The sequence below is a fragment of the Herpailurus yagouaroundi genome, unplaced genomic scaffold (assembly GCF_014898765.1).
Source record: "Herpailurus yagouaroundi ecotype Mexico unplaced genomic scaffold, PumYag 184, whole genome shotgun sequence".
Classification (NCBI taxonomy): Eukaryota; Metazoa; Chordata; class Mammalia; order Carnivora; family Felidae; genus Herpailurus; species Herpailurus yagouaroundi.
This window is the reverse complement of record NW_024412415.1, coordinates 10,111,444-10,135,736: the sequence shown is the minus strand read 5'-3', so window position 1 is coordinate 10,135,736 and position 24,293 is coordinate 10,111,444. Positions and strand designations below refer to the sequence as shown.

Here is a 24,293-nt window from a genome sequence, read left to right as displayed (position 1 = left end):
CCCACATCGGGCTCACTGCTGTCAGTTTGTCAGTGCAGAGCCTGCTTCAGATCCTCTGTCCCCCTCTGTCTGCCCCTCCCCTGTTTGCATTCTCCCCCAGATAAGTAGATATTAAAAAACAAAAACAAAAAAAACCCTTAATTAGGGTTTTTAGTCTATGTTCTTTAACTATTTTACCTAAGACCAGAATGAGAATACTTTCTGAATGACCAGAATTTAGTATAATTTGAAAACAAAACAATCTCTTAAAAACAGAAAAATGAAAACAAAATACAAATTTAAGAAAACAAGTCTCCAAGTATATCGAAGTGAGAAACAGTATTTGGGCAGCCTCATAGCTATTAGTATAGGTGATCAGACCTTTTGATGTTCCTGGAACAGTCCCAGTTTATACTTCTTGTCTAGGTGCGATTATTATTAGTACTTTTTTTTTACTTTCAAAATTACCCCTATCATTAGGTTTTATATTCAGGATTCTTTTTTTTTTTTCTTTTTTACAACAAGAAATTGTTATAACTGGAAGGAAGTTAAAAGAGTTATGGGTTCGTTCTCTTCTTTCTAAAGTCATAGCTAGTTAATAATTGAGGTGGAACTAGAACCTAGGTCTGCTGATTCTGAACTCTATGCTTTTTACTCCTATAAGACTATGTAATATAGTTTCTCTGAATCTGACAAATTATGGCAAAGAACTATCTGAATGATCTAATATCTTGTATTGAATATTTTTAAAAATTGTTTTATATCTAAATACTGTTACTGACCTAGGCTAAGAAAGCATTAGGGCCTATAAATTGTTTTAATATGGTTGCTTAGGAGTATTTTTTAATTATCTTAGCACTTGAATGCAAAAGAAGCTTCTAAAACATTGGGATATTAGTTGTATCACTTTAACATGAATTCTTGCTCCATGAATTCTTGCTTACATCATTAACTGCCCGGGCCAGCTCTTTTTTATAGTAGACACTGTGATAGTAAAAACTTACTTTACTAATCTTTTGTCTAGATTGTTGAAAATACTATTAAGTTGTTTTCTGCTTCAAGATTTTAGTTTTTGAGCCAAACAACTAAAAACAGTGAAGACAGTGGTTGGACTGTTAGAAAATTAGTCTGAAGTAAAATAAATCATTCAGAAGAGCATTGCTAGACAAGAGAAAAAATTATTCTGTACTTAAAATACAGTTGTTTAATTGCTAAAGTTTAAGAGAAACTAATTTAAATGAGAGTAGCCTAAAAAGTTAATGGTTCTTTAGTTTGGAAAGACAAAATGAAAGATACGAATTGGTTGAGTCCCAGATTTGTTCATTAGATTCCTGTATAGTAAAGTTAGAAGGGTTACTTTTGTTTTTGTTAATAGCTTTATTGATTAAAAAAAAGTATACGTGCTTAGTTGTAAAAGTTCGAACAGTACAGGGAAGAGGAGAGAGGGAGTTGGGAGAGAAAAGGAGAGAATCACTGTTAAGTGCCTGTGTATATAGATAACTTGGAGACATGAGACGTCTTCAGACATCTGTTTATGGAAACCTCTTGAAATTTGAAAAAGCAAATTTAGAAAGATGGTACTTGGAAACCAAGCCTTATTCAATATATAATGATTTTGATAGGTTGATTATAGGAAAAATTGTGACAAGTTCAATAAGTCTTTACTTAAATCCATAAGAGGTAGTCCATGATGGGTTAATAATGGTCAGGGAAGCTAGGTATGTTTTGTGCTCTAGCTCTAACCTCTGCCATCTTACTTTATGAATATCATCCTAATTAGATGTTAATGTCAGAGGCAGACTTGTAGGGTAAAGTGTTTATGCATGAAGTTATCTAGTATAGAAATTCTCATATTAAGTAGGTGGCTTTTAATCAGTTATAAGAAATAACTGGTTCTTCTTTTGAGCACAAAAGAAGATTAAATGAGATATAGATTGTAACAAAAAGTTAGAAGTAAGGGACACCTTCCTGACTTTAAAGGTTTTTTAAATATTGCTTTGGACTAATGACTTTTCTAAAGTCCTTAGTAATAAAGACAAACACCCCACTCAGCTGGTTTGGTGATTGATACTAAGTTTCCTTTTGTTCATTGCTTTCTTCATAGGTTGGTATGCTGGCAAACAATAGGATAGCCGGTGATAATCTGGGATTGCAGGAAGGGATTTGATAAATTAAACAATATGTGTGATAAGTGTCAGAGAAATAATTAAATATGTGGAAAATTCCGGTATTGAAGAGTAAAGTATTATTTTGCAGGATGGTGATAACTTGGTTAGTGGTGTCTTTCATGTGAGTTGAACAAAAGCAGAGAAATGGGAAAGCATTTGGAGGACATTGAATAGAGGCTTTCTGAATATGAATAATTAAAGACTAGAAATATAGGCTGCTACTAGTTAATTGAATGCTGATTAAAGAGTTAGGAATTTATCTTCTAGTGGAAACCTTGGCATTTTGACAGGAGGCTAACATCTTCTAATGTTTTATAGGAATGTTGCTTTGGTTGTGGTATACAGAACGAATTGGGGGTTGGGGAAGAAGGGAGACTTCTGGCAGAGAAAACAATTGATAGGCTGTTGTAATAATCCAGGAATGAATCATTGAAGGACCAGATAAGGAGTGCAGTGTTGCTTATAAAAGTAGATTCATTTTTCTGTTTGGTTGTAGTAATGCAGCTGGGTCAGTGGTGTACAAATAATTGTTCTTAAGTATTATCTAGTACTGTGCAAAGGAAACCCTGTTATGGGGAAATAATGTTCAGTAATTAATGCTTGCATATTACATTTGCGTGTTACGGTATGACATAAAAGGAAGTACTTAAAGATTTCATATATAGATTTTCTTTCTTAAGTTTATTTTTGAAAGAGAGAAAGAGAGAGGGTGCTTGTGCACACAAGCAGAGGAGAGGCAGAGAGAGAGGGAGAGGGAGAATCCCCAGTGGGCTCCACGCCAACAGCGCAGAGCCCTACGTGGGGCTTGATCCCACTGACCATGAGGTCATGACCTGAGCTGAAATCAAGAGTCAGATGCTTACCGACTGAGCCACCCAGGCACCCCCACATAGATTTTCAAAAGTCTGCTTGGTCAGTCATAATAGGAGGGATGGTTCCTGTCAAGAGAGCAGTGCAGTGCAGGTGATTATTCCAGGAACCAAAATTCTGTAAAATATATCTTTGCGATGTTTGATATTTTGTGAGATACTTTTTTACTTTTTAGTTTTTGTATCTCTTCTAAGTTCTTCTTTATTAACCTAAAGGACTTGCTTTTTAAGTAATTGCCAGAGAAAGAATCCTTATATACCTGACCCATTTCTCTTTTCTATTACTATGGTGGAATTCTTTGCCATGTAAGATGCGAATCTGATAGTCTTTCTCATACTCTTTACAGTTCCTTTAGCTGAGCATATATACTTTTCACCCTTTATTTCTTTTTTTCTTTTATGTTTATTTATTTTGAGAGAGAGAGAGAGACAAGAGTGGGAGCCAGGGAGGGGCAGAGAGAGAGGGAGACCCAGAATCCATCCAAGCTGTCAGCACAGAGCCAGAGGCTGGGCTCGAACCCACAAGCCGTGAGATCATGACCTGAGCCCACTGGGCCACCCAGGCGCCCCTCACCCTTTATTTCTAAAGTTTATTTCATTTTCTCTCTTCATCCCTTCAGGTTACTAATTCGTTTTGTCTCACATGTAGATGTAAGAGATGTTTTTTGTTGTTTTGTGACTGAAGAAAAAAGTATCAAAGTGCTTCATATGAAAGATAATAAAAGGTAGAAGTGGAGTGGAAAAAGATGAAAAGAGAAAAGTGTGGTATTGTGAGAAATTAACTTGGTTTTCATCCAGTGCCTGACACAGAGCTCCAAAAATCCTTGTAATTTCCTAAGTGCTAGGAATATCTTTTGCTATTCATAACAAACCCTTTCAAACACCTCTGAGTTTATGCTAATGAAGTGATTTAGGGTGGAATCCCTACATAGCCTCTGGACCCAGGCTGTTCTCTGGGAAGACCAAGTGAATAGAGGGTTGAAACTTTCAGCCCTACCCACCCTCCTCCTGGAAGGAAGGGCTGGAGATTAAAGCTCAATGAAATTGCTTGAGCAACAAGATTTAATAAGGTTCTGCCCAAAGTTGTAATGAGCCAGAGCTAGGTATCTCATCCCAGTTGCACGGGGACTGAAGCTCCTGCTATCAGAACCCTTCTGGACCTTACCCTGTGTACGGCTTCATTTGGCTGTTCATCTGTGTCCTTTATAATAAATTGGTAAGTGTAAGTGAGTCTCTGAGTATTGTGAGCAGCTCTTGTAAGTTAGTCAAACCTGAGGGAGGAGGTTGTGGGATCCTCAAAGTATAGCCATTTGGTGAGAAACACAGATAACAACCTGGCCTTGTGATTGTTATCTGAAGTGGGGGCAGTCTTGTGGGACTGATGCCATCTCCAGGTAGATTTCTGTGTCAAAGGTGAATGATACCAGTCATTTGCTGCTGAGAATCAGATAATTGCTTGGTGGTGTTGGGATACACATTCGGCAAAATGCATGCGAAGGAGTAGAGTCTGGGTATGCCAGATTATAGGTATTTTGAGCCATCACAGGAAAGTAAGTACAAATTTTCAGATGTTAGGTTTAAGAGGAGCAGTCTAGCAGTTCTTTTTTTTTTTCCTCCCAAACCTAGTCACTTTATTAAAAGAGATAAACAAGAAATCAGAAAATGTGATTTTTTAAAAAAAAATGTTTATTTTTTGAGAGAGAGAGAGAGAGAGAGAGAGAGAGAGAGAGAGAGTGTGTGTGTGTGTGTGTGTGTGTGTGTGTGTGTGTGTATACAGAAGCTGCGGAGTGGCAGAGATTGGGTAAAAGAGAGAATCCCAAGCAGGCTCCGTGCTGTCAGCGCAGAGCCTGACAAAGATCATGACCTATGCCAAAACCAAGAGTTGGACGCTTACCCGACTGAGCCACCCAGGTGCCCCCAGAAAATGTCATTTTGGCAGTTTGCTAATTCTGATTAGTAAAAACTTTGGAACCAAGACCTAGTTAAAAATAAAGGTTTATATCTTGACAAATTGTTATGTTTATATTAATTTATTGATGACTAACCAAAATGGGTGCACTGGGAATGCTCATATATGTGGGATTTACTATTGTGCAGACATTTACATATGAATATTAGTATTATGGCCTAGAAGGAATGTGGTCAGTTCATGTGCCTTTTGAACTCATGTTCCTCAGGGCCTCTAAACTTTGGGCTTCCTCCGTTTTGTCTGTTTTCTGATTGTCTGCTTTGTGTCAGACCTATTGTTGGCTGTAACCAGAGCACAGAAAATAATAGGAAATTGGTTGGGAGGCCTGGTGAGGCGGGTTGGGAATGTGGCTGATTTGGGGAGCAAGGGAAAAGAATAATTGAAATACTTCTTGCAGTTCTTCTCACTTTTACTTTTATTTTCTTCTTATACTTCTGTTTTGGTTTCTTTTTTATTTATTAATTTTTAATTATTATTATTTTTTTTACTCCCTCCAGAAACTCCGTTTCATTTCACGTTGCCTAAGGAAGGTGATATTATCCCACCATTGACTGGTGCAACTCCACCTCTTATTGGTCACCTGAAACTGGAGCCCAAGAGACACAGTACTCCTATTGGTGAGTGACTAAAATGTAATAATATTTAAAGCAGAATTTCTGAGATACCATTCTTTATGCAAGTGATTCTTTTAGATTTGAGGAGTTGGGCCTGCCTGATAAGGTTGGTTTTGTCTTAGAGAATAAGCTGTGATGTTTGATTCCGTGAATTTGCTCCTAGAAGATACTGAGTGGTAATGAGAAGAAAGAAAGGGTGGGAGGAAGGAAGGAAGAGAATACACAGATTTTATTCTCTTACTTGCAGGGCAATAGAATCTGAGTGCGAACTAATGATACAGAGCTATTTTTATAAGGAAGGGACAGCAAATAGGGTAGAAGTACTGTTTCTTCAGTACCCCGGCTATCAGTCTGCTACTTGACAGGGCAGGGAAACTTAGATCCTCCTTCCCTGAAACAGCCAGCAGTCTTCTGCATTAACCTATTTGTTTTCTCTAGTCAGTGCTGGGAGGTAACAGTCATGCCGTCTGGAGTCTCCTGCTACCTATGCCTGATGCTGGCTGATGTGGGTTGGCTGAGGGCTCATGCAGCATCCTTTGTCCAGATGCAGAAGTGGAACTGAATCCTGTTGCTCCTCTTAAGACCAGGTGTCAATACTAGTGCGTAGTTGTTGATACTGTGACAGGATCTATCCTAGGAAACCCCCCTTCAATCCTGCAGAGCTGTGGAGCCAAACAGGCAAATTGGTGACCTCAAATTGTAGTTTTTCATGTTTGTATTTTAGTGTTTTTCCTTTCTTCCTCCTGCCTCCCTCTTTCAGGTATTAGCAACTATCCAGAAAGCACCATAGTAACCAGTGATGTCATGTCTGAAAGCATGGTGGAGACCAATGATCCCATACTTGGGAATGAAAAAGGAAATCCTGGGGCTGCCCCAGAAGTGGATGATAAATTGTGTCTAAGAATGAAACTGGTCACTCCTGAGACTGAGACGAGTGAAGAGTCTTTGCAGTTTAGTTTGGAAAGTAAGTTTTATTTTATGTCAATCTTGGGTAATTAGTAGCTGCAGATCATATGAGAAGTATTAGTTATCTTTCTCCTAGTTACAATGATTAACACTTTTATAATTGTATTTCTAAAGTCTTAAGTCTCACAGACTTAAGTCTTTGCTTTCAGCTGGGCACTGTCATGTTACTGAAGATGCTTCATTTTATAATCTCTGGTGCTGCTTGTTTCTCTGTATTAAACCTGCATATATGAAGTAATTGGTTTTCAAGTTCAGAAACAGTTCAGAGGAGGGTAGAAAATACAGGATTGTGGATTCACACTCTAGGCTTGTATTGACTATTTCTCCATTACTTGCATGTTAATGGTTATGGCTAGAATACAGAGAAGGTACAAACAAGGGAGGTTGCAAAGATCCAGATTTGGAAAGGCCTTTTACATGATGCTGAGACACTGAAGAATTGTAGGCAAGAGAATAATATCAGATTAGCTTTTTTAAAAGTATCAGTTGAGTATTAAAAACTTCATGCCTTTGTGCTTTATTCCTTGCCTTGCCTTCCCATTTCCTATTCTCCTGCCTGGAAAATTCAGACTTTGTTTAACCAGGAAGTAAGGTTATTAGTAGTGGAGATGGAGATGAGAGGATCAGTCAGAGAGGTGAATAGTAGAATTGAGAGAACCTTGGGACCGGTTGAATATGGAAGTTAGAGGGACGGGGGAAAAATACAGAATGAATCTACATCTGAATTTAGTTTTCATGATAGCACTCCATAGTAGATATCCTTATTTCCAGAAACAGAGGTTTTAAAGTTATATGTCTAAGGTCACAATAATTGCTAAGAGATAATGTTAGAGTTTCAGTCAGATCTGTCTGACACAAAAGTTTATAATTTTTCCACTAGGTAGTTTGTAAATGCTGTTTAATGGAGTTAGAACAGGAAGAAGTCTTATAAAAGAGATGGGAAAGGAAGCTTACGGGGAGGAGAATTACAAGAAGATAATGTCAGATGCAAAAGTGAATATCTAATAAGGTATATCTGAAAATGTACATTGGATTTGGCCATTCGGATCCATTTGGTGACTGTAGCAAGAACTGTTCCAGTGTGGTGCTTTGGGTGGGAGCTATACTGAAGTTAATTGAGGAGTGATGGGAAGAAGAGGCAGCAAACATATTCTACTTTTGAGAAGTTTATATGAGAAAGGAAAAAATACACCACGTTAGAGAGATTTAGGATTGGAGATTTTTTTCATTTTTATGCCTAAGCTTAGAGAGGCCTAAGCATTTTATAGGCTGAGAGAAAGTCTCCAAAAGAGAGAGGGGTTAAAAATGAGGGAATAGGGGAAACAGTTAATGGATCAAAACCCTGAGGGAGTTGGGAGAGGAAGCTTTCAAAAGACTATAGCAGAATGGGTGGACTTGAATAAGAAGGGCCTCTCATTCTCTGGAGACCAAAGAAATTGTAGCTAATATGCTTTGAGTACTTATGATATTCCAGGCATTTTACAAGTATAGCTCATTGAATCTCACAACAAACCTGTGAAGTAAGTCCTGTTACTATCCTCATTTTATAGGTGAAGAAACTGAGGCACAGGAAGATTGAGTGCTTTTCCTAGAGTCAAACAGCTAGTAAATGGGGTAGCCTGAATTTAAAGTGTTTTTTTTGTTTAATATTTTTTAATGTTTATCTTTGAGAGAGAGAGGATGGGAGCATGAGTGGGGGAGAGGCAGTGAGGGAGACATCAAATCTGAAGCAGGCTCCAGGCTCCGAGCTGTCAGCACAGAGCCCGACGCAGGACTCGAACCCATGAACTGCGAGATCATGTATGACCTGAGCCAAGGTCAGACACTTAACTGACTGAGCCACCCAGGCACCCCAACTAAGAACCCAGGGGCGCACCTGGCTGGCTCAGTTGGAAGACCATGCGACTCTTGATCTGAGGGTTGTGTGTTTGAGCCCCATGTTGGGTGTAGAGATTACTGAAAAAAATAAACTTAAAAAAAGTAGTTTCAAGAACCAGCAGTCTGGGTCTGAATTAAAGTGCTCTTCTACTTTTTCCGTGCTTATTAATTTGAATAATAGAACCTCAGTAGAAATTAAAGTATTACATGTTTCCATTTTTATTCTCTCTGAAATCAAGTGGGGCTTATCAAGAGAGTATATGGTAGCCTTGAATCTTTAGATTTGAAGTTAAAATTGGGAAGACCTTAAGTGGAGCTAACATAATGGACGGTATTAATACCTTTCCTGATAGTAGGAGTACACTATCTGGCAGTCACTGGACTCAGAGTTTTACTCATTTCATCTTCACAATAAACCTGTGAGGTTGGTTCTGGTTTATCTCTATCTTACAGATGAGGAAAGTGACTCAGAAGATGGGGTTTACTCCAAGTTGGACTACTAATGCTGGAGCCAGGGCCTGTTTCATAGCCAGGGCTCTAACCACTAAACTTCTGCCCCCTTGATGGACTGTTAAGAAGATTATGTTGGGTCATGAATATTTTAGAAATGTTTAAAAATATGTGTTATTTTCTCTAAGGCTGGAATAAATTTCTAAAGGAACACATTTTAATCCCTTGGCATTAGTGACACTGCTTTGAGAATATGGGATTCTTTTCAGTGTCGCTCTTAATCTTTGCTACAGATTCTTTCTTGAAAATAAGTTTTGTTTTTCAAATATTTGTCCCAAAGGCACTTTGGGAAGAACTTGAGTACCTTCTGTGTATGGGTTCTCTTAAAACTGTGCACTGTTTAAAAGAAACAAGAACAACCAGGGCACCTGGGTGGCTCAGTCGGTTGAGCGGCTGACTTCGGCTCAGGTCATGATCTCACGGTCCGTGAGTTCGAGCCCTGCGTCGGGCTCTGTGCTGACAGCTCAGAGCCTGGAGCCTGTTTCAGATTCTGTGTCTCCTTCTCTCTGATCCTCCCCCATTCATACTCTGTCTCTCTCTGTCTCAAAAATAAATAAACGTTAAAAAAAAAAATTAAAAAAAAAAGAAACAAAAACAACCAAACTGCACACTATTGAAAATTTGTATCAATTGAAAACATTTTCTTGTATAATTTATTTTACTAAAGTTTTTTTCTTTATTAAAGTTTCGTATTTTCTTACTATGTAAATTTTTTACATCCTGTATGAGAAGAGAGATGAATTGGTTGAGGAGAAGTTTTAATTTTCATATTTACATGCCAGTGTTGAGTAATTCATTATATTTCTGGACAAACTGATTAGTCTTCTGTAGGAAATTTGAAAGAAAATTGGTGCAAGTGAGGAAAAACTTGTACTGTTTAAGTCTTTTTATGTTCACTTATTATTCTTACTCCTTTTTGTTACTTGTTGCAGTTATTAGAGCAGGTTTTCAGAGGTGTTTAGGTGTGATACTAACTGAATTGTTTCTTTCTCTTTTCTCCTTTTGCTTTTGTTTTTATTCAGAGCCTGCAATTGGTGAAAGAAAAAATGGATCTACTGCAGTTGCTGAGGCTGTTGCCAGGTAACCTGAGCTGGTTGCTATTTAGAGGAGTTTAATATACAAAGCCACTCTGTTAATAAGAGGAAGATGATTTATCAATAAAGGAAAAATCTTAAAATGAAACTCAGCATAAAGGATTTAGCCATGTATTGAATCTAACAGTAGGCTGTCTTATTAATATTTTCAGCTTTTGCTATACTTAGAACTAAGATATTTAAAGGTGTTTCCCTTTCTCTCTTTTGTTCATGTGAGTATACCCTTTTCTTTGTTTCTTTTGAGGAGACTGAGATTATTGCTGCTGTTGGTAAGGCAATAAAGGGTTTAAAGAAAAACAGCCTTAGACCTTGTTCCTTCAAGGATTCCTGACTCCGCCGCAACCTCAGGCCATTTTCTCTTCTGCCTGCCAAATTAACTGTTGTGTTGAACTGTTATTTTTGCTTTGTCATGAATGCTGTAATGCCTTGGGGATGTGTTTGACCCCATCCTGAGGCTTTAGTGGTAAGCTTTGCCATCTGGTGGCTGTGAGAGTAGAATTGGTTCATTGGTTCATGGCATGAGTCATCCAGTGTGAACGTACTAGCGGCAGTTGGTGAAGTATAGGTGAGGATTCTTAAATCAGGCTTGGCAGGTACAGTAAATAGGTATAGCAGGCTAGGGGCAAGAGCACAAGGTATTAAGGATTATGGCCAACTGAATGTGTGTCCTGTTTGAACACGTGCCCCTGTTCAGCTCCAGCCCGTTATTACCATGCAAGAAAGAAAACTTAGTTTTGTCAGATGCTGTTGGTTATAGTTCTCTGTCCATCTTATTTCCTGTGAATCTTCTTTAAGAGCTTTTTTATTGTGCTAATTGGAAACAAGTATGAAGAATGGCATTTTGACATAAGGTGTGGGGTTTGGGACACAGAGCAAGGATTTTATTCCTTCTGTGCCTAAAAAAGATAATCTCCAGAGGTACTTTTCCTTTCGAAACTAACACAGTATGTTGCTTTAACTTGTTATCTTAGTCCCCAGAAGACCATGTCTTTGTTTAGCTGTGTCTGTGAAGCACAACAAGATCCTGAGGCTCGAAATCGGGATCCTCCCTCTGCACCCATCAAGTGAGCATTATTTTCATAGCCTCTTTTGAGCTGTATTTATTTGCAAAATGGTTGGTTCCAAAATCTAGAATGTATTGCTACCATTTTGTGAACTTCAGCTTACATTTTTACCTGATGGACTGTGATATATTCTAGACAGATTTATAAGTGAGATGTCAAGAGAAGTTTTATTTAATATTTTATAAAGTTTTTTGTCTTGATCTTCTTATTCTGTCAATTTGAAATGATTCAGTCTTCATAAATTTATGAACCTATATCATTCTATATTTTTAAGATTATTTTTTCTTAGTTTTAGAAATGTTTATTTTTAACAAGACTTTTTATTTTTCTTCAGTTTCCCATAGGGCAAAACTGAGATGTTCAACACTCCAAATTAAAGTTTGTCATACTTGATAGAATTAAGATTTGGAATTATGGAATTATGGATGGAATTATGATTTCTTTACTCCATAATCTTTTAGAACAGCTCTAAAACAGAAAAAAAAAAGTAATAAAATTGAGTTACAAAGTATTTTTTCTCAATTAAAAAAATTTTTTTGACATGTATTTATTTTTGAGAGACAGAGCATGAGCGGGGGAGGGGCAGAGAGAGAGGGAGACACAGAATCTGAAGCAGGCTCCAGGCTCTGAGCTGTCAGCACAGAGCTTGATGCAGGGATCGAACCCACGAACTGTGAGGTCATGACCTGAGTTGATGTCGGATGCTTAACCGACTGAGCCACCCGGGCACCTCTTTTTCTTTATTTAAATAATGAGAGTATCTTATTTGATATGTACAATTCTTGTATTTAGTATAGGGAAATAAGTAATGGCAATGGAAATAAACTTGTATTTTCATTATGACGTTTAGTGATTTTTGTAGTTAGAGAATGTGATAATATTTTGTCAGCAGGTATATTCCTAATAGTGTTATTTGCAGCATAATTTTTATAGTCTTTATTAACATAAATATTGAAAAGAAACATATCAGTGCTTTTAGTGGCATTCTGATTATTAAATGTGAGCTTGTGGTATTCTTGAGAATCAAATAGCCCAGGTCATATCCTTTATTGTATCAAGAAGCTTAGGTGAAACGCTACTTTATGTGATTCAAAAAGTGATACAGTAATGGCCTCGCAATTACTAAATTTACTGAGGCATTCTACTGCCTTCCCATTTTACTAGAATATCTTAGGCCAAAGTGCTGGTGATTTTGTTTAATCTTAGTAGAACACAGGCCTGAGAATCCAGCTGGATTTGATTTCAGTTGCTCCACAGACAGACCTACACTCAGAATATAAAGGTTAGAAGTTTGTTAAGTATGGAGATTTATTCTTCCCTTTTTCACTTTGGGTTAATTTTATTTGACTTTTCCTGCTAAAATTTGCTTTCTTAGCATCAGTTTCCAAATCTGGCATATAGTGACCAAGGTAGGGTTGTGTAGCTGGAACAAATGAATAAAGAGAGGTGTGGCCCTTCTTAGAGTTGACTGGATTTCTCTTGTCTTCTAAAGCTCTTTTCTAGTGCTAAAGATTCCTTCTTTATTGTTTATTGGGACATTAACATACATCTTTACAGTAGGTATTTCTCAGTTTTATTTATGTTTGAGGATTTATAAACTTGGTAAGAGTGGAGCAACACTTTCCTGCAGTATGTGTTGCAATTAAGGCTTTGCCTTTTACCTGCTGTTCTGTATATATGTATGAAAATATATGAATGTGGGGGGAAATGACTGTGATTTTAATGTCACTCATTTGACTGAGGCTAACATGAGAATGATAAATACCAAAATCATAGGATATTCATACCTACTATTTGATAGGAATCTGCTGAATATTGCTAGTGTTGAAATGAGACTCCTTTGGTCTCTAGAGAGAAGAGAGTTGTTCTGATTAACTCTTTGGGGAAAAAAAGCAACTTAATACTTGTCAATTAAGATTAAAAAAAGTGTTGGGGCACCTGGGTGTCTCAGTCAGTTAAGTATCCGACTTAAGCTCAGGTCACTATCTCACAGCCAGTGAGTTGGAGCCCCCCATCGGGCTCTGTGCTGACAGCTCAGAGCCTAGCGCCTGCTTCAGATTCTGTCTCGCCCCCACTGCACCCCCCGCCCCTCCTCCACTCTCTCTCGCCTTCAAAAATAAATACACATTTTTTTTAAAAGTCCAAAATAAAACAAAACTTTGCTTTGGAAGTGAAATTTTATTCAGAGGTTCTACCCTAAATAAACAGCTTCTGTAAAATGTGGTAGGCTTGTTTAAGGGTGGGAAACAATGGTAATTGAATTCTTCAAATGGCTAATCCTGTTCTTGTAGCTTTTGACTAACTTTCATTGTTCAGCTGTTAATGTGTTAGCTGTCTAAAAGAGTCACACATGAGTATTAAGTTCGTAGAAAACGTGAAGTGAGTCTTAATTGCTTTGTTTTACACAACTAGTATTGATTGAACATCTGCTGTGTACCTAGCCCTGAGTGGAGTAATTTTTATATATGGTTACTTACAACCTCATCACAGTAAGTGTTAATCTTGGTGGTCCTATTCTTGCCTTATCTTTATTGTATTCTATATCCTTATTCACTTGAGGTTCCTGACAGGACTCAAGCTATGACTACCAAATTTTTACCAGGCTCTCTTTGGCTAGAACTCTATTCTAAATCTCTCTTTAATCTCCTGTTCTGGTAAACTGATGTAAATAAGATAGAAATCTCAGAAACTTCTCCTTTTGTCTTTCTACTCAAGATCCGGGGTAGAGCATTTCTTAAAGAGCTCTTCATGTTTCCTTTTTTCGGCCTACCCATGTCAGCTCAGTTCTTAAGGGGTGAGAGCTTCTCCCAGATTGGAGACAGCTTTGTCTGTCTCAGTGGTAACTAGTCTTTCTCTGGGCAAAGAATACAGCAATATATGACATGGTTTCTAGATCCTTGGTCATCCTGAATGTTATCTTCTGTGGGTTTATGCCTTATAAAATAGGATACTCCAAACTGAAACAGATCCAGTTGTGGTCTTACTGTGGTCAGTTCAGAATGGATTCCTTTTATCTTTATTCTGGCTACTATGCATTTAATGGAGCCTAAAATGTGTTAGTTTCTTGTTTTGTTTGTAGTGCACTGATTCATCGAATTCGTAATTTACCAAAAAGTTAAAAGTTTTTTACATTTTCTACATGAATTTGCTACTTATACAATTAGTTTACTTAATCTGAGAGTAGATTTTTGCAGCTACTCAGTGGAGAGAATATCAATAAATGTCCAGAGTACATTTATTAAGCACTTACTGTATATTAAGCCCTGTTAGATGTTTTAAGTAGAGATGAATAAATAAGACACGATTTTTTTTTAAGTTTATTTAGAGAGAGTTGGGGAGGCAGCGAGAGAGAGGGAGATAGAGATTCTTCAGTCTGTCAGTGGAGAGCCTGATGCAGGGCTCGAACTCACAAACCACAAGATCATGGCCTGAGCTGAAATCGAGAGTCGGATGCTCAGCTGACTGATCCACCCAGGTGCTCCTAAGACATGAATTTCAAGTTTTTATGTATGTTACCTGCTCACCTGGAGTTAATCTGGGCCTTTTTGTTCTGGTTAAAGACATTTAAGAAAGCCCTTAGGCTCCTCAGGACTTCATAGTATCTGTTTCATAGGAGACATTAATCAAATGGTTGTGGGATAAATAAATAAATCCCTGGTGTAGCCAAATGAAAAGAAGTAGGCTGTATCTTGAGAACTTTCTTAGAGGAATCAAGTCATTCAGAATTGTTAGTTGTAAGATATGCCAGTTTATCTGGCAAAGCTCGAACCTCACCTAAAACTCTATCCTGTATAAATGAAGTTTCTTTTTCTAAAATTTTTGCTTGTTGTTCGCGGGTGGAGGTGAAGAAAAGAATCTAAAATGCTAGCAGTCATTTAAGGAATGTTAGAACCAATAAAAACCAAATGAGACATGTTGACCTAATTGATCTCTTATGAAGTAGATCCCTAAACAGCCTTCATTGACTATGACTTCAGTAATGACTTTACATTTTTTTGTTTACCTTATTTTCCTGTGTCAAGTTTCAGAATTCATAGCTAGTGATGGGAATAAATTTTATGACTATTGTATCATCATGGTGATAGAGTCCTATGTACCATTATTTTCTCAAGAGTGAAATTACGTTGAGAAAGGTGATATGCTGGGTTGCCTTATTTTCTCCCTTTCCCACATTTTTCATATTGTCAAATTATGGTTCCCTTGCTAGTACACACACAAACTCACACTTGTTTACTTGACATGGTTTCTTTATATGGTTGATTTTCAGAGGGAACTCGCTCAGTTTTCCAAGTACTCAAGATGAAGAAGGAAAGGAAAGATTGGAAGGTGACCAAAGGACCAGGCAGAGTCAACAGCCCATGCAGCCCAGTTGTCCTGTCAAAGACCCTCCATCTCCTGCCTCTCGGCAGGTGGCTACACAGGGGTCATCCAGTCCTCAAGGGGAAGCATTGAAGACAGATGTGCTAGAAGGCCAGAAAGAAGGACGAAATACCAATCAGGAAAAACCTAGTAATGCCTTGATTGAAAGGCCCAGCCAAAATAACATAGGAATCCAGACCATAGAGCATTCTCTGTGGGTCCCAGAAACTGTTTCAGCAGCAACTCAGACTGTAAAGAATGTGTGTGAACAGGGGACCAGTACAGTGGACCAGAACTGTGGAAAACAAGATGCCATGGTTCAGACTGACAGGGGGAGTGGTGAGAAACCAGTCAGTGCTCCTGGGGATGATACAGAGTCGCTCCATAGCCAGGTGAGAGAACGTCTAGGGTATCTCAGGGGCCCTGTTTTGACTTTATGGATTCCCAGAGAATTTAAGTTGTGATACTTCTACCTAATGATAATTTTTGTGCAGACCAGTCATTAAAAACAATTTTTCCAAGATAGATAGGGTTGTGAAAATTATGGGTAGATAGTCTCTTATGGAAAATGAAATAGTGCTAGAGTTTATCAAGTAGGTCTTTACTGGATGAAAAAGCCAAAAAATATAGACTGGGCCCTGATATATTCTACATTTAATCTTTTCCTTCTGCTGTCATTTGCATCCTCCCTTAAAAGCATTGGAGCTAATTGCTTCTCTCCCAAGTCTATTTCACCAAAGTTCCCAGGAACTAAAGGAGTAGGAAGCAGAGGAAAGAGATAGAAAAAACATGAAGGATAGTGTAGCACAGTATTGGAAACCAAGAACAGTAAGAGAAATAGAGGAAGGGGGTGTCCTCAGGCGGTGAGGACTGCACAGGCTGCAGCTAGACATAACGGGAGGAAAAGGATCGGGGTGGTGGAAGTGAGGCTGGAGGAGCAACAGGTTCTTGGGAATAGAGTAAGGGAGTAGGTAGTCGTAACAATCGAGTTAAGAGGTGGTGGTAGAAGTGTACGTGTTAAGAAATAAGAGGAAGTTCAATTTCGTCAGGTGGCAGTGGGTTCCATGGTAGGGAAAATTTGGAAATTACTAATAGCGGTTAAACTGCCTTTTCAGTTGCTGTGGTAGATCGTCTTCACTTGGAATCTGCCTAGGAAAGCTTCATTAGTGATGTGCGTCTCATTCTAATTTTCCAACTTGTTTGTTTTATAAAAATAAAATAATATAGTTCCTCTTTATTGAACACCTACAGTGTATCAGCATTGTGCTCAAGACAACCCATGAGGTTGGTATTATTATTCCCATTTCACAGGTAAAGAAATCAAGCTGAAGAGAGGTTAAGTAACTTGCCCAAGATTTTGCCATCAGTAGGTGGCAGAACTGGAATTTGAACTCAGCATATCTGACTTCAGAATCGGTATTCTTTTCATTATGCTATGTTGCTTTTCTATTTGATAATCATGGCCTGTGTAGTCTTGTTCTGTTTATCCATGCCTCTCCAGGAACTCCAGAAATTCTGTTTATGTTATTAGTCTTTTTGATAACATGGTCTCTGAGACCTGAGACTTTATCAGTTTGTACAGATTGAAAATAGAATAGCCTTTTGAATATAGGGGTTATAGTAGATCAGACCCTATTTTGCACTTGTTTTTACCCTTAAAGTGTTGGCATTCTGCTATAAATAACTTCTCTGCCTTTATAAAAAGAATTAAACTTGATCCTAAAGATAGCAATCTCATTGAAGCCACTAGATTATATTTTCCTTACTTAACATTTTTCCTCTGTAAAGTAGGGAAATAATCCCTGCTCCTATCTCATGTTGATGAAAGCAGGAACCAGTGAGCCAGAGCAGTTAGGCCTAGGCTTTGGAGTCAGACCACTTTATCTGGAATATGCGAGGATTAAATTAGATAAAGTTCTCCACACTGGATCTGGCACATAGTAAACGTTCAATATATATTGGCTGCTGCTGCTGCTACCTACTGATTATTATTATTTTAAATACTGCTGTTACCACCAACAAAGCCACTGCTGATACTGTACTACTATTGTGTCATATGGAGTGAAATAACTTTTTAAAGAGCTAGTTGCTCCTGTTAAGAAAGGTGCTAGAAAAATCTAGGTAAATAGGTACAGTTTGACTTGGGAAAGATGAAAAGTTCTGGAGGTGGATATGGTGATGTTTGCATAACAATGTGAATGTACTTAATGTCACAAACTGTCTACTTAAAAATGGTTAAAATGGTAAATTTCATGTTACGTGTATTATACTACAATGAAAAAACAGAGATGGGGTGGGTGCGGTAACAGAAAATATAGATTGGTGTGCTGTCTTTTGAAGAATGGTTGGAAAATGAGGAATGCTTTCTGGAGGTTTTCCAGGTGTCAGTGCTTTTGTATCCCCTGCATTCTGGGTAGGACTGAGGCCAGTGGGGAGAAAAGCATAGGCAGCCTACCTTTGACATTGCTTAAAGTTTGACTTCTTTATCCAGTGGGCCTGGAGCTAGGCTTTTAATGAAGGAAAGTATGGTTTTGTTTTCATTTTCTTATCTTCCTTTTATGATGACAAGATCTTCAAGTTATTTATCTTTACAGAGACCTCTTTTCAGAAGACTATTTGAAGAGAGAGTAAGCATAGATTTCTTTTTATCTGCCCCCTTTTCCTTCTTTCCTTTCTTATTCTATCAGTCATATTTAAGTGTCTGTCTTGAAATGATCATTTGTCTGGCTGTTGTAGTGGAAAAATACAGGAAGACTTCTTGAGAAGCCTGAATACAAGGAGTGCTTTATGTATCCCTGAAACCTTTTAGACATCTGTGATCCCGGACCTGCCTGTCTGTGTGTGAGGGCAGGAGGTCTAGCTGTCATGGTTCTGATGCAGGGGCACCCTGATGATTGAGATGTGACAGACCAGTGCTCTGGCCATTCATTAGCCAGAATTATATATATAGAAGTATTTTAAGGAATTAGTGGATCTAAGTTTCCATGCTTTTTATTTATATTTATTCACATAATTTACATTTCCATTTTAGTGGATATTTTACCCCCAAGATGGAGTTGGAGTGGGAATTATTCAGGTAAATTATTGAAAGCTTTAGGTAAATTACTATCACTACCACATTGGTCACTGAAAACCCAGGATCATCATCATTGCAGTAATATATATAGTTCTTTTCAAAGACTTGAATACCTTGACAATGCTGAAAGAAAAAATCAGTCTGCTATGGGGAAATAAGGTGGGAGAAAAAAAGTGTGCATTTTCTCCTCAGAACTACCGGTGGGGTTGAGGGGAGGGCGTGGATGCTGTTAAATGTGGTATATGTGTTATGAGAAAACATGTGGATAGCAGTTGTCATATAAACAAAAATGCAGGGCTTATTTAAGCTATTTATTTAAGCTATTAAATTAATCCTTTATGATACAAGTAAATACAGAATCCTTTTACTGGGCACTAGCTTGGCTCTTAAGTTACAATCTGTTATTTGGAAGAGATTAAATATTCCATATTTAATCCTGAGAAAAATCTGTGTATCTTGTTCTAGGCATAAAGAAACTATAGTTCTGATTTACTAAAGCAGGAAAAACAGACTGCACTGAGATTAACAGATACTCTTGTTTTTATATAAAGTTTTAAAAATATGCCTGCCTTCCTTTTTTTAAAGAGATGTTGCAAGTGTAAGTTTATATACTGATTGATAAGTCAGCCTCAAAATCAGAAGGATTATAATGTAAATGTACTTTTGTCGGGGGGAGGTCAGAGTTTCACTTAAATATCCTAGATATAAGTGCTAGATGTTACAATTTTGATTGAGACAGAAATAGGTCATTTTAAGTGATAACTGATACAAACTCTTCCTAGCCTCTGGCTATATAGCTGTTCCATCCCTGTTCTTATCTATAGGTGAATAAAAAAATAAAGCAACTGGAAAATTCCATCACACTAGATTCATGGAACCTCTGAACACTGCCTATCATGAAGCAGTTGATTTTTGATTCTGCCACTTTGCAGTGATACCTATGCTTGTGTTCTATTTTTTCTGCCACAGGGAGAGGAAGAGTTTGATATGCCTCAGCCTCCACATGGCCATGTCTTGCATCGCCACATGAGGACAATCCGTGAGGTTCGCACACTTGTCACCCGTGTCATCACAGATGTGTATTATGTGGATGGAACAGAAGTAGAAAGAAAAGTAACTGAGGTAATGCATACTTAGGTCTATGTGGCAAATTTCTTTCAGTAGAAAAAATTCCCTGGCTCTCCACTTCCACCCCTTCCCTCCTTTCTTGTGCAACTAGCTTCTTTGTTTTCCTTCATCTTGTGAGAAAGATTTAAGAATCTGGTAAGAAAGGAGAGTCTTGAATTCTGTGTTTTTCCCAACCACGAGTTTACTGTTTAACCTCTGGCCACTTATTTAACCAGTCCCATCATGGTTTCTGTTTCATAAAGAACAGATTGATAAATCTCTGTTATGTTATAACTACATTTTATCTATTATTTTTAATTCTTGGAAACTAAAGAGGTTTAGAACCCTTTGCTTTGCTCCATGTTTTCTCACTTGTTATCACGTTTGCTCATTGTGTCCTTTCTTGGTCTCCATCCATGTGTGGTTATAGACCTGTTTGTAGGAGATGCACCTTTATGTCTTAGTAGGATTCATTATGGACTCATTCCCAGTGTTGGAAAATATCAGCATTTATTCACTGTTAGATTGGACGGCATCATATGCTGACTGTTTACATCTCAATACTGGCTGAAATCAGATTTTCAAGAATTAAAGATGTGGCACTATCTTGGTACATATGTTAATTTCTGGGAACCCATTTTATTAATTGATGAGAGGCACAGGTACTTCCTTCCTTCCTTAGGCCTTGTTGCCATACTTAGGCACATCTTAAAAAATTTGCCAGATAGCCATACGGGAAGTTGAGACCAGGGAGAATTAAACTCTGATATATATATAGTCTTATTAAATGGAACACATTATTGCAGTTGTTCACTAATGGGCCATTGTGGCCCTCATGTCAGAAAGCATTTGACTTTAGTTTGAGAAATGTTCTTGTGTATTTTATTGTACACCAAAATCCCAGATGTTAATTCATCTTCAATTTATATGTTTGTGGAATTTTTTCAATATTGCTACTATTTTAGAAAAATTAGGAGATTAGCAGCTTTAGAAAAACAGTTTGATTTCATGAACAGTTTTTGTAACTCTTGTAGTTTAAAATGTTATACATGTTACTATATTATTTGATGTGGTGCTCTCAAAAGTATATTTCTGGAAACAGGCCTTTTAGCTACTCTGGGAGGGGGGGGGAAAGTTCCATGGTAATAAGTTTGAGAAATACTAAATGCTGTAAAACTTCCCTTCCCCCATGGAAATTCACAGTGCCTATTATGTTAAAGGCTCTAAGAAGTCCTTTATTAAAGATGTCTATTTTATTGTTTAACATAGAAGTTACCAAACTTGACAACTGAAATTTTTTATTACTTATTTATTTTTTTACATTTATTTATTTTTGAGAGACTGAGAGAGACAGAGGACAAGTGGGGGAGGGGCAGAGAGAGGATGAGACATAGAATCTGAAGCAGGCTCCAGGCTCTGAGCTGTCAGTACAGAGCCTGACACGGGGCTCGAACTCACAAACTGAGATCATGACCTGAGCCAAAGTCAGATGCTTAACTGACTTAGCCACCCAGGCACCGCATCAACTGAACATTTTTTAAGATAATACTTATTATACCCCCTTGGAATATAGTTTGGGAAATATTACCATAATTAAATACATTAATAATAGCAACTAACATTTCTGTAGTACTAACTATATGTAAGGCACTACTGTACGGACTTCAGTGATGGAACTTATTTAAATTTTTTTTTTTTTTCAACGTTTATTTATTTTTGGGACAGAGAGAGACAGAGCATGAACAGGGGAGGGGCAGAGAGAGAGGGAGACACAGAATCGGAAACAGGCTCCAGGCTCCGAGCCATCAGCCCAGAGCCTGACGCGGGGCTCGAACTCCCGGACCGCGAGATCGTGACCTGGCTGAAGTCGGACGCCTAACCGACTGCGCCACCCAGGCGCCCCAATGATGGAACTTATTTAATCCTCACAACTAAGCTGTGGGTTAGGTACTGTTATCACATTTTCCACATGAAGAAACTGAGGATTAAGTTAAGTTAAAATAACTTGCATAAGGTTACATAGCTAATAAACAGAGGAACTAGAACTAATTCCAGGCAGTCTAGATCCAGAGCCTGCATTCCTAACCACTACATTATGCTGCTTCTCAAGAGTGAAGTGATGTGTGCAAGAAGGAAGATGCATATGGTAGTTCACATGAGGATGAAACTCCTCTGAAGGGAATTTTGCTAGTTTGTCTGGATGAGGTCCAAAAAGCATTTGAGTTGGACCCTGAAGGTTTTAGATGCTGGGAGATAAGGGGAAAAGGCATTCCATACAGAAAGTTTGGTGAGTAAAGGCACAGAGACAGAAAGTAAAGAGCACACAGGTATGAAACGTTTAGTTTAGTTTTTAGTCTTTTGACTTGAGAAGACTCTAGGAACACCTTCCCTCATAGCTTGTATTCTTTGCTTATTATCTTTTAGAAGTTTTATTAATTTATTTACCTGCACCTTTTTTTTTTTTTTTTTTTTTTTTCCACTATGTTCCTAGCACTGTGGCAGGCCCTGGAACTAAGAAGATAAAAAGACACTGTCCCTGTTTTCTAGGAGCTTATATAGACATGCAGCAAATCCAGAACTTGTTGGATGCTGTTGTAGAGGGTGGCAAGATGTGTTAGAAAGAGGAGACTGAGCCTACCAGCTTACCTGAAGGTGGCTAAAAGACCTCACAGAATATGTAGCTCCCAGAGTGTGGCAGATAACGTTGAGGCATGGGGAAGAAGGACATCATAGGCAGAATGAAAAGTTATGTAGACAACGTGGCATGCTTAATGAATATTTAGAAGCTCAATATGACACAAACAGTAGGGTAGCGAATGGTAGGAAAGGATGCTGTTGAGTTTGGTAAAGGCCCCAAGTATGAGGGCTTTGTATACCACAGAAAAGAATTTAGATTTTTATCTTTGGTGTGATAGATGCCTTTAAAGAATTTTGGAGAAAAGAGTGACATGCTCAGATTTGCATGTTGGGAAGTTCGGATTGGCAGCAGTTTAACAGTGGACTGGTGTGGGTTGAGGCATAGTTCAGACAAGAGGTAATGAGTGTTGCATTAGGACAGTGGCAGTAGGGGTTGAGAGGAGAGACAGATGCATTAAGTACATAGAAGGTGAAATTGATAGACTGGTGAATTCCTAAATGTGGGGATACAGGGAGAGGGAGGAATTTAACATGGTACGTGGGCTTTTTCCTGTGCAGTGAGATAGAGAGTGGTACCATATGCTGAGACAGAGAATGTAAATAGGACACTGATTTGAGAGAGATTATTCAGTAAATACTTACTGAGGGTCTCTTGTGGCATGCACTGTGCTGGATTTGGAGGATATACCCAGGAAAGAAGATGGTTACAATTTCTGTCTTAATAGGGTCTCTGTAGTCTAGTGTATAAGACACACAGGAAGATAAGTAAGCAAATACATTAAAAAGATGATAACAGGCCACCTTCAAGCCTGGATCTGTCATTACAATAGTGATGGCTTTGACTGTAGGACAGTTGCAAAGGCAGTTGTAGCTGGCTACTGTTCCTGGGGCATATTTTCCAACAGAGACACAGCCTGGAATCCCAGCCTTTTAGGCTGGCCATGCCCCTACACATTTGCTATATTCAAGTGAAGGGATTGACTTCAGTTCTGGGCTCACAACACCTCCTTTAGTCAAAGGATCTCAGTAGATAGACTTGAATCTGGCTAGAGCAGGCAAGTTGGTGATAGGAGACAGAGATTTGAGAAAGTCATGTTTTTCACTGATACTTTTTGGAGGTGGTACTCTTTCTGGTAATGACCCTGAGGATAGATGGCTGAAGCAGAGAAAATGGTTAATGGTGGTAATTATATCAGGAACTTGAGAGTTGCTGGATGGGTCATCTGATGGATGTAAGCCACAGAGAATAGTGACAGAAATAGGGACGGGGAGAAAAGGGAGGCTGTGAGCCAGAGGTTAAGGTTTTCATCCATGAGAGTGAGTGGGTGGGAGGATGTTGGTGAGTAACGGAGGGGGAAAGCAAAGTTTAACAAAATGGCAAATAGTGGTTTAGTAGGAGCGAGAGGTGGGAGATAGAAATGGTCTGTTGATGGCAATAGGGAGCAAAGTTGCCTCTCACCTCCCAAGTCTTTTTTTTTAAATTTAATTTATTCCATTTATTTTAGAGAAAGAGCCCGTGAGTGGGGGAGAGGGGCAGAATGGGGGAGAGGGAGAGAATCTTAAGCAGACTCCACACTCAATGTGGAGTGAGGCACAATCCCACGACCCTGGAATTGTGACCTGAGCTGAAATAAGAGTCGGGCGCTAAATCAGTTGAGCCACGCAGGCATCTCATATCTCCAAACTCTTGAATTGAGGTTTGGTGGAGAAAAAAAACAGTCTCTGATAGAGTTATAGGGATTGTGAGATGCACCGGTCATATCCAGGATTTATTCGTTGAAGGCAAGGAAATGGAGAGAGGATGACACTGCGTTTTGGTTGGGTTAAATTTCAGTGTCCTTAGTATATCCAAAGGGAAGGGTTTTTTAGTTATTTGTGAGTTTGGAGCCGAGTCATTCTTATATTGTTGGTAGATAGGTAGGGATGAGTCTGGTGAGATTGTCCAGGGAAAGCACAGAAGAGTAAGAAAAGGAAGAACAGAGTCCTGCACAATACTGTGTCTA

General features: G+C 38.4%; 1 protein-coding gene across 10 annotated transcripts in view; it reads left to right on the top strand.

Moving 5' to 3' along the window:
• The window catches only part of TP53BP1 (tumor protein p53 binding protein 1), a 99,062-nt gene that overhangs the window by 58,133 nt on the left and 16,636 nt on the right, over positions 1-24,293 (top strand). For 8 of the 10 annotated variants that reach the window (XR_005795796.1, XM_040492472.1, XM_040492471.1 and 5 more), the window contains 6 exons: positions 5,483-5,602; positions 6,360-6,563; positions 9,976-10,033; positions 11,019-11,111; positions 15,379-15,862; positions 19,516-19,668. Coding sequence is in view for 9 of the 10 variants with exons in the window: in XM_040492472.1 (XP_040348406.1) it covers positions 5,483-5,602; positions 6,360-6,563; positions 9,976-10,033; positions 11,019-11,111; positions 15,379-15,862; positions 19,516-19,668 (1,112 nt within the window). In the remaining variant the exon portion in view is untranslated. Of the gene's footprint in view, positions 1-5,482; positions 5,603-6,063; positions 6,187-6,359; positions 6,564-9,975; positions 10,034-11,018; positions 11,112-15,378; positions 15,863-19,515; positions 19,669-24,293 lie in introns of those variants that run through there. The other 2 variants (XM_040492475.1, XM_040492470.1) reach the window with 2 other exon arrangements.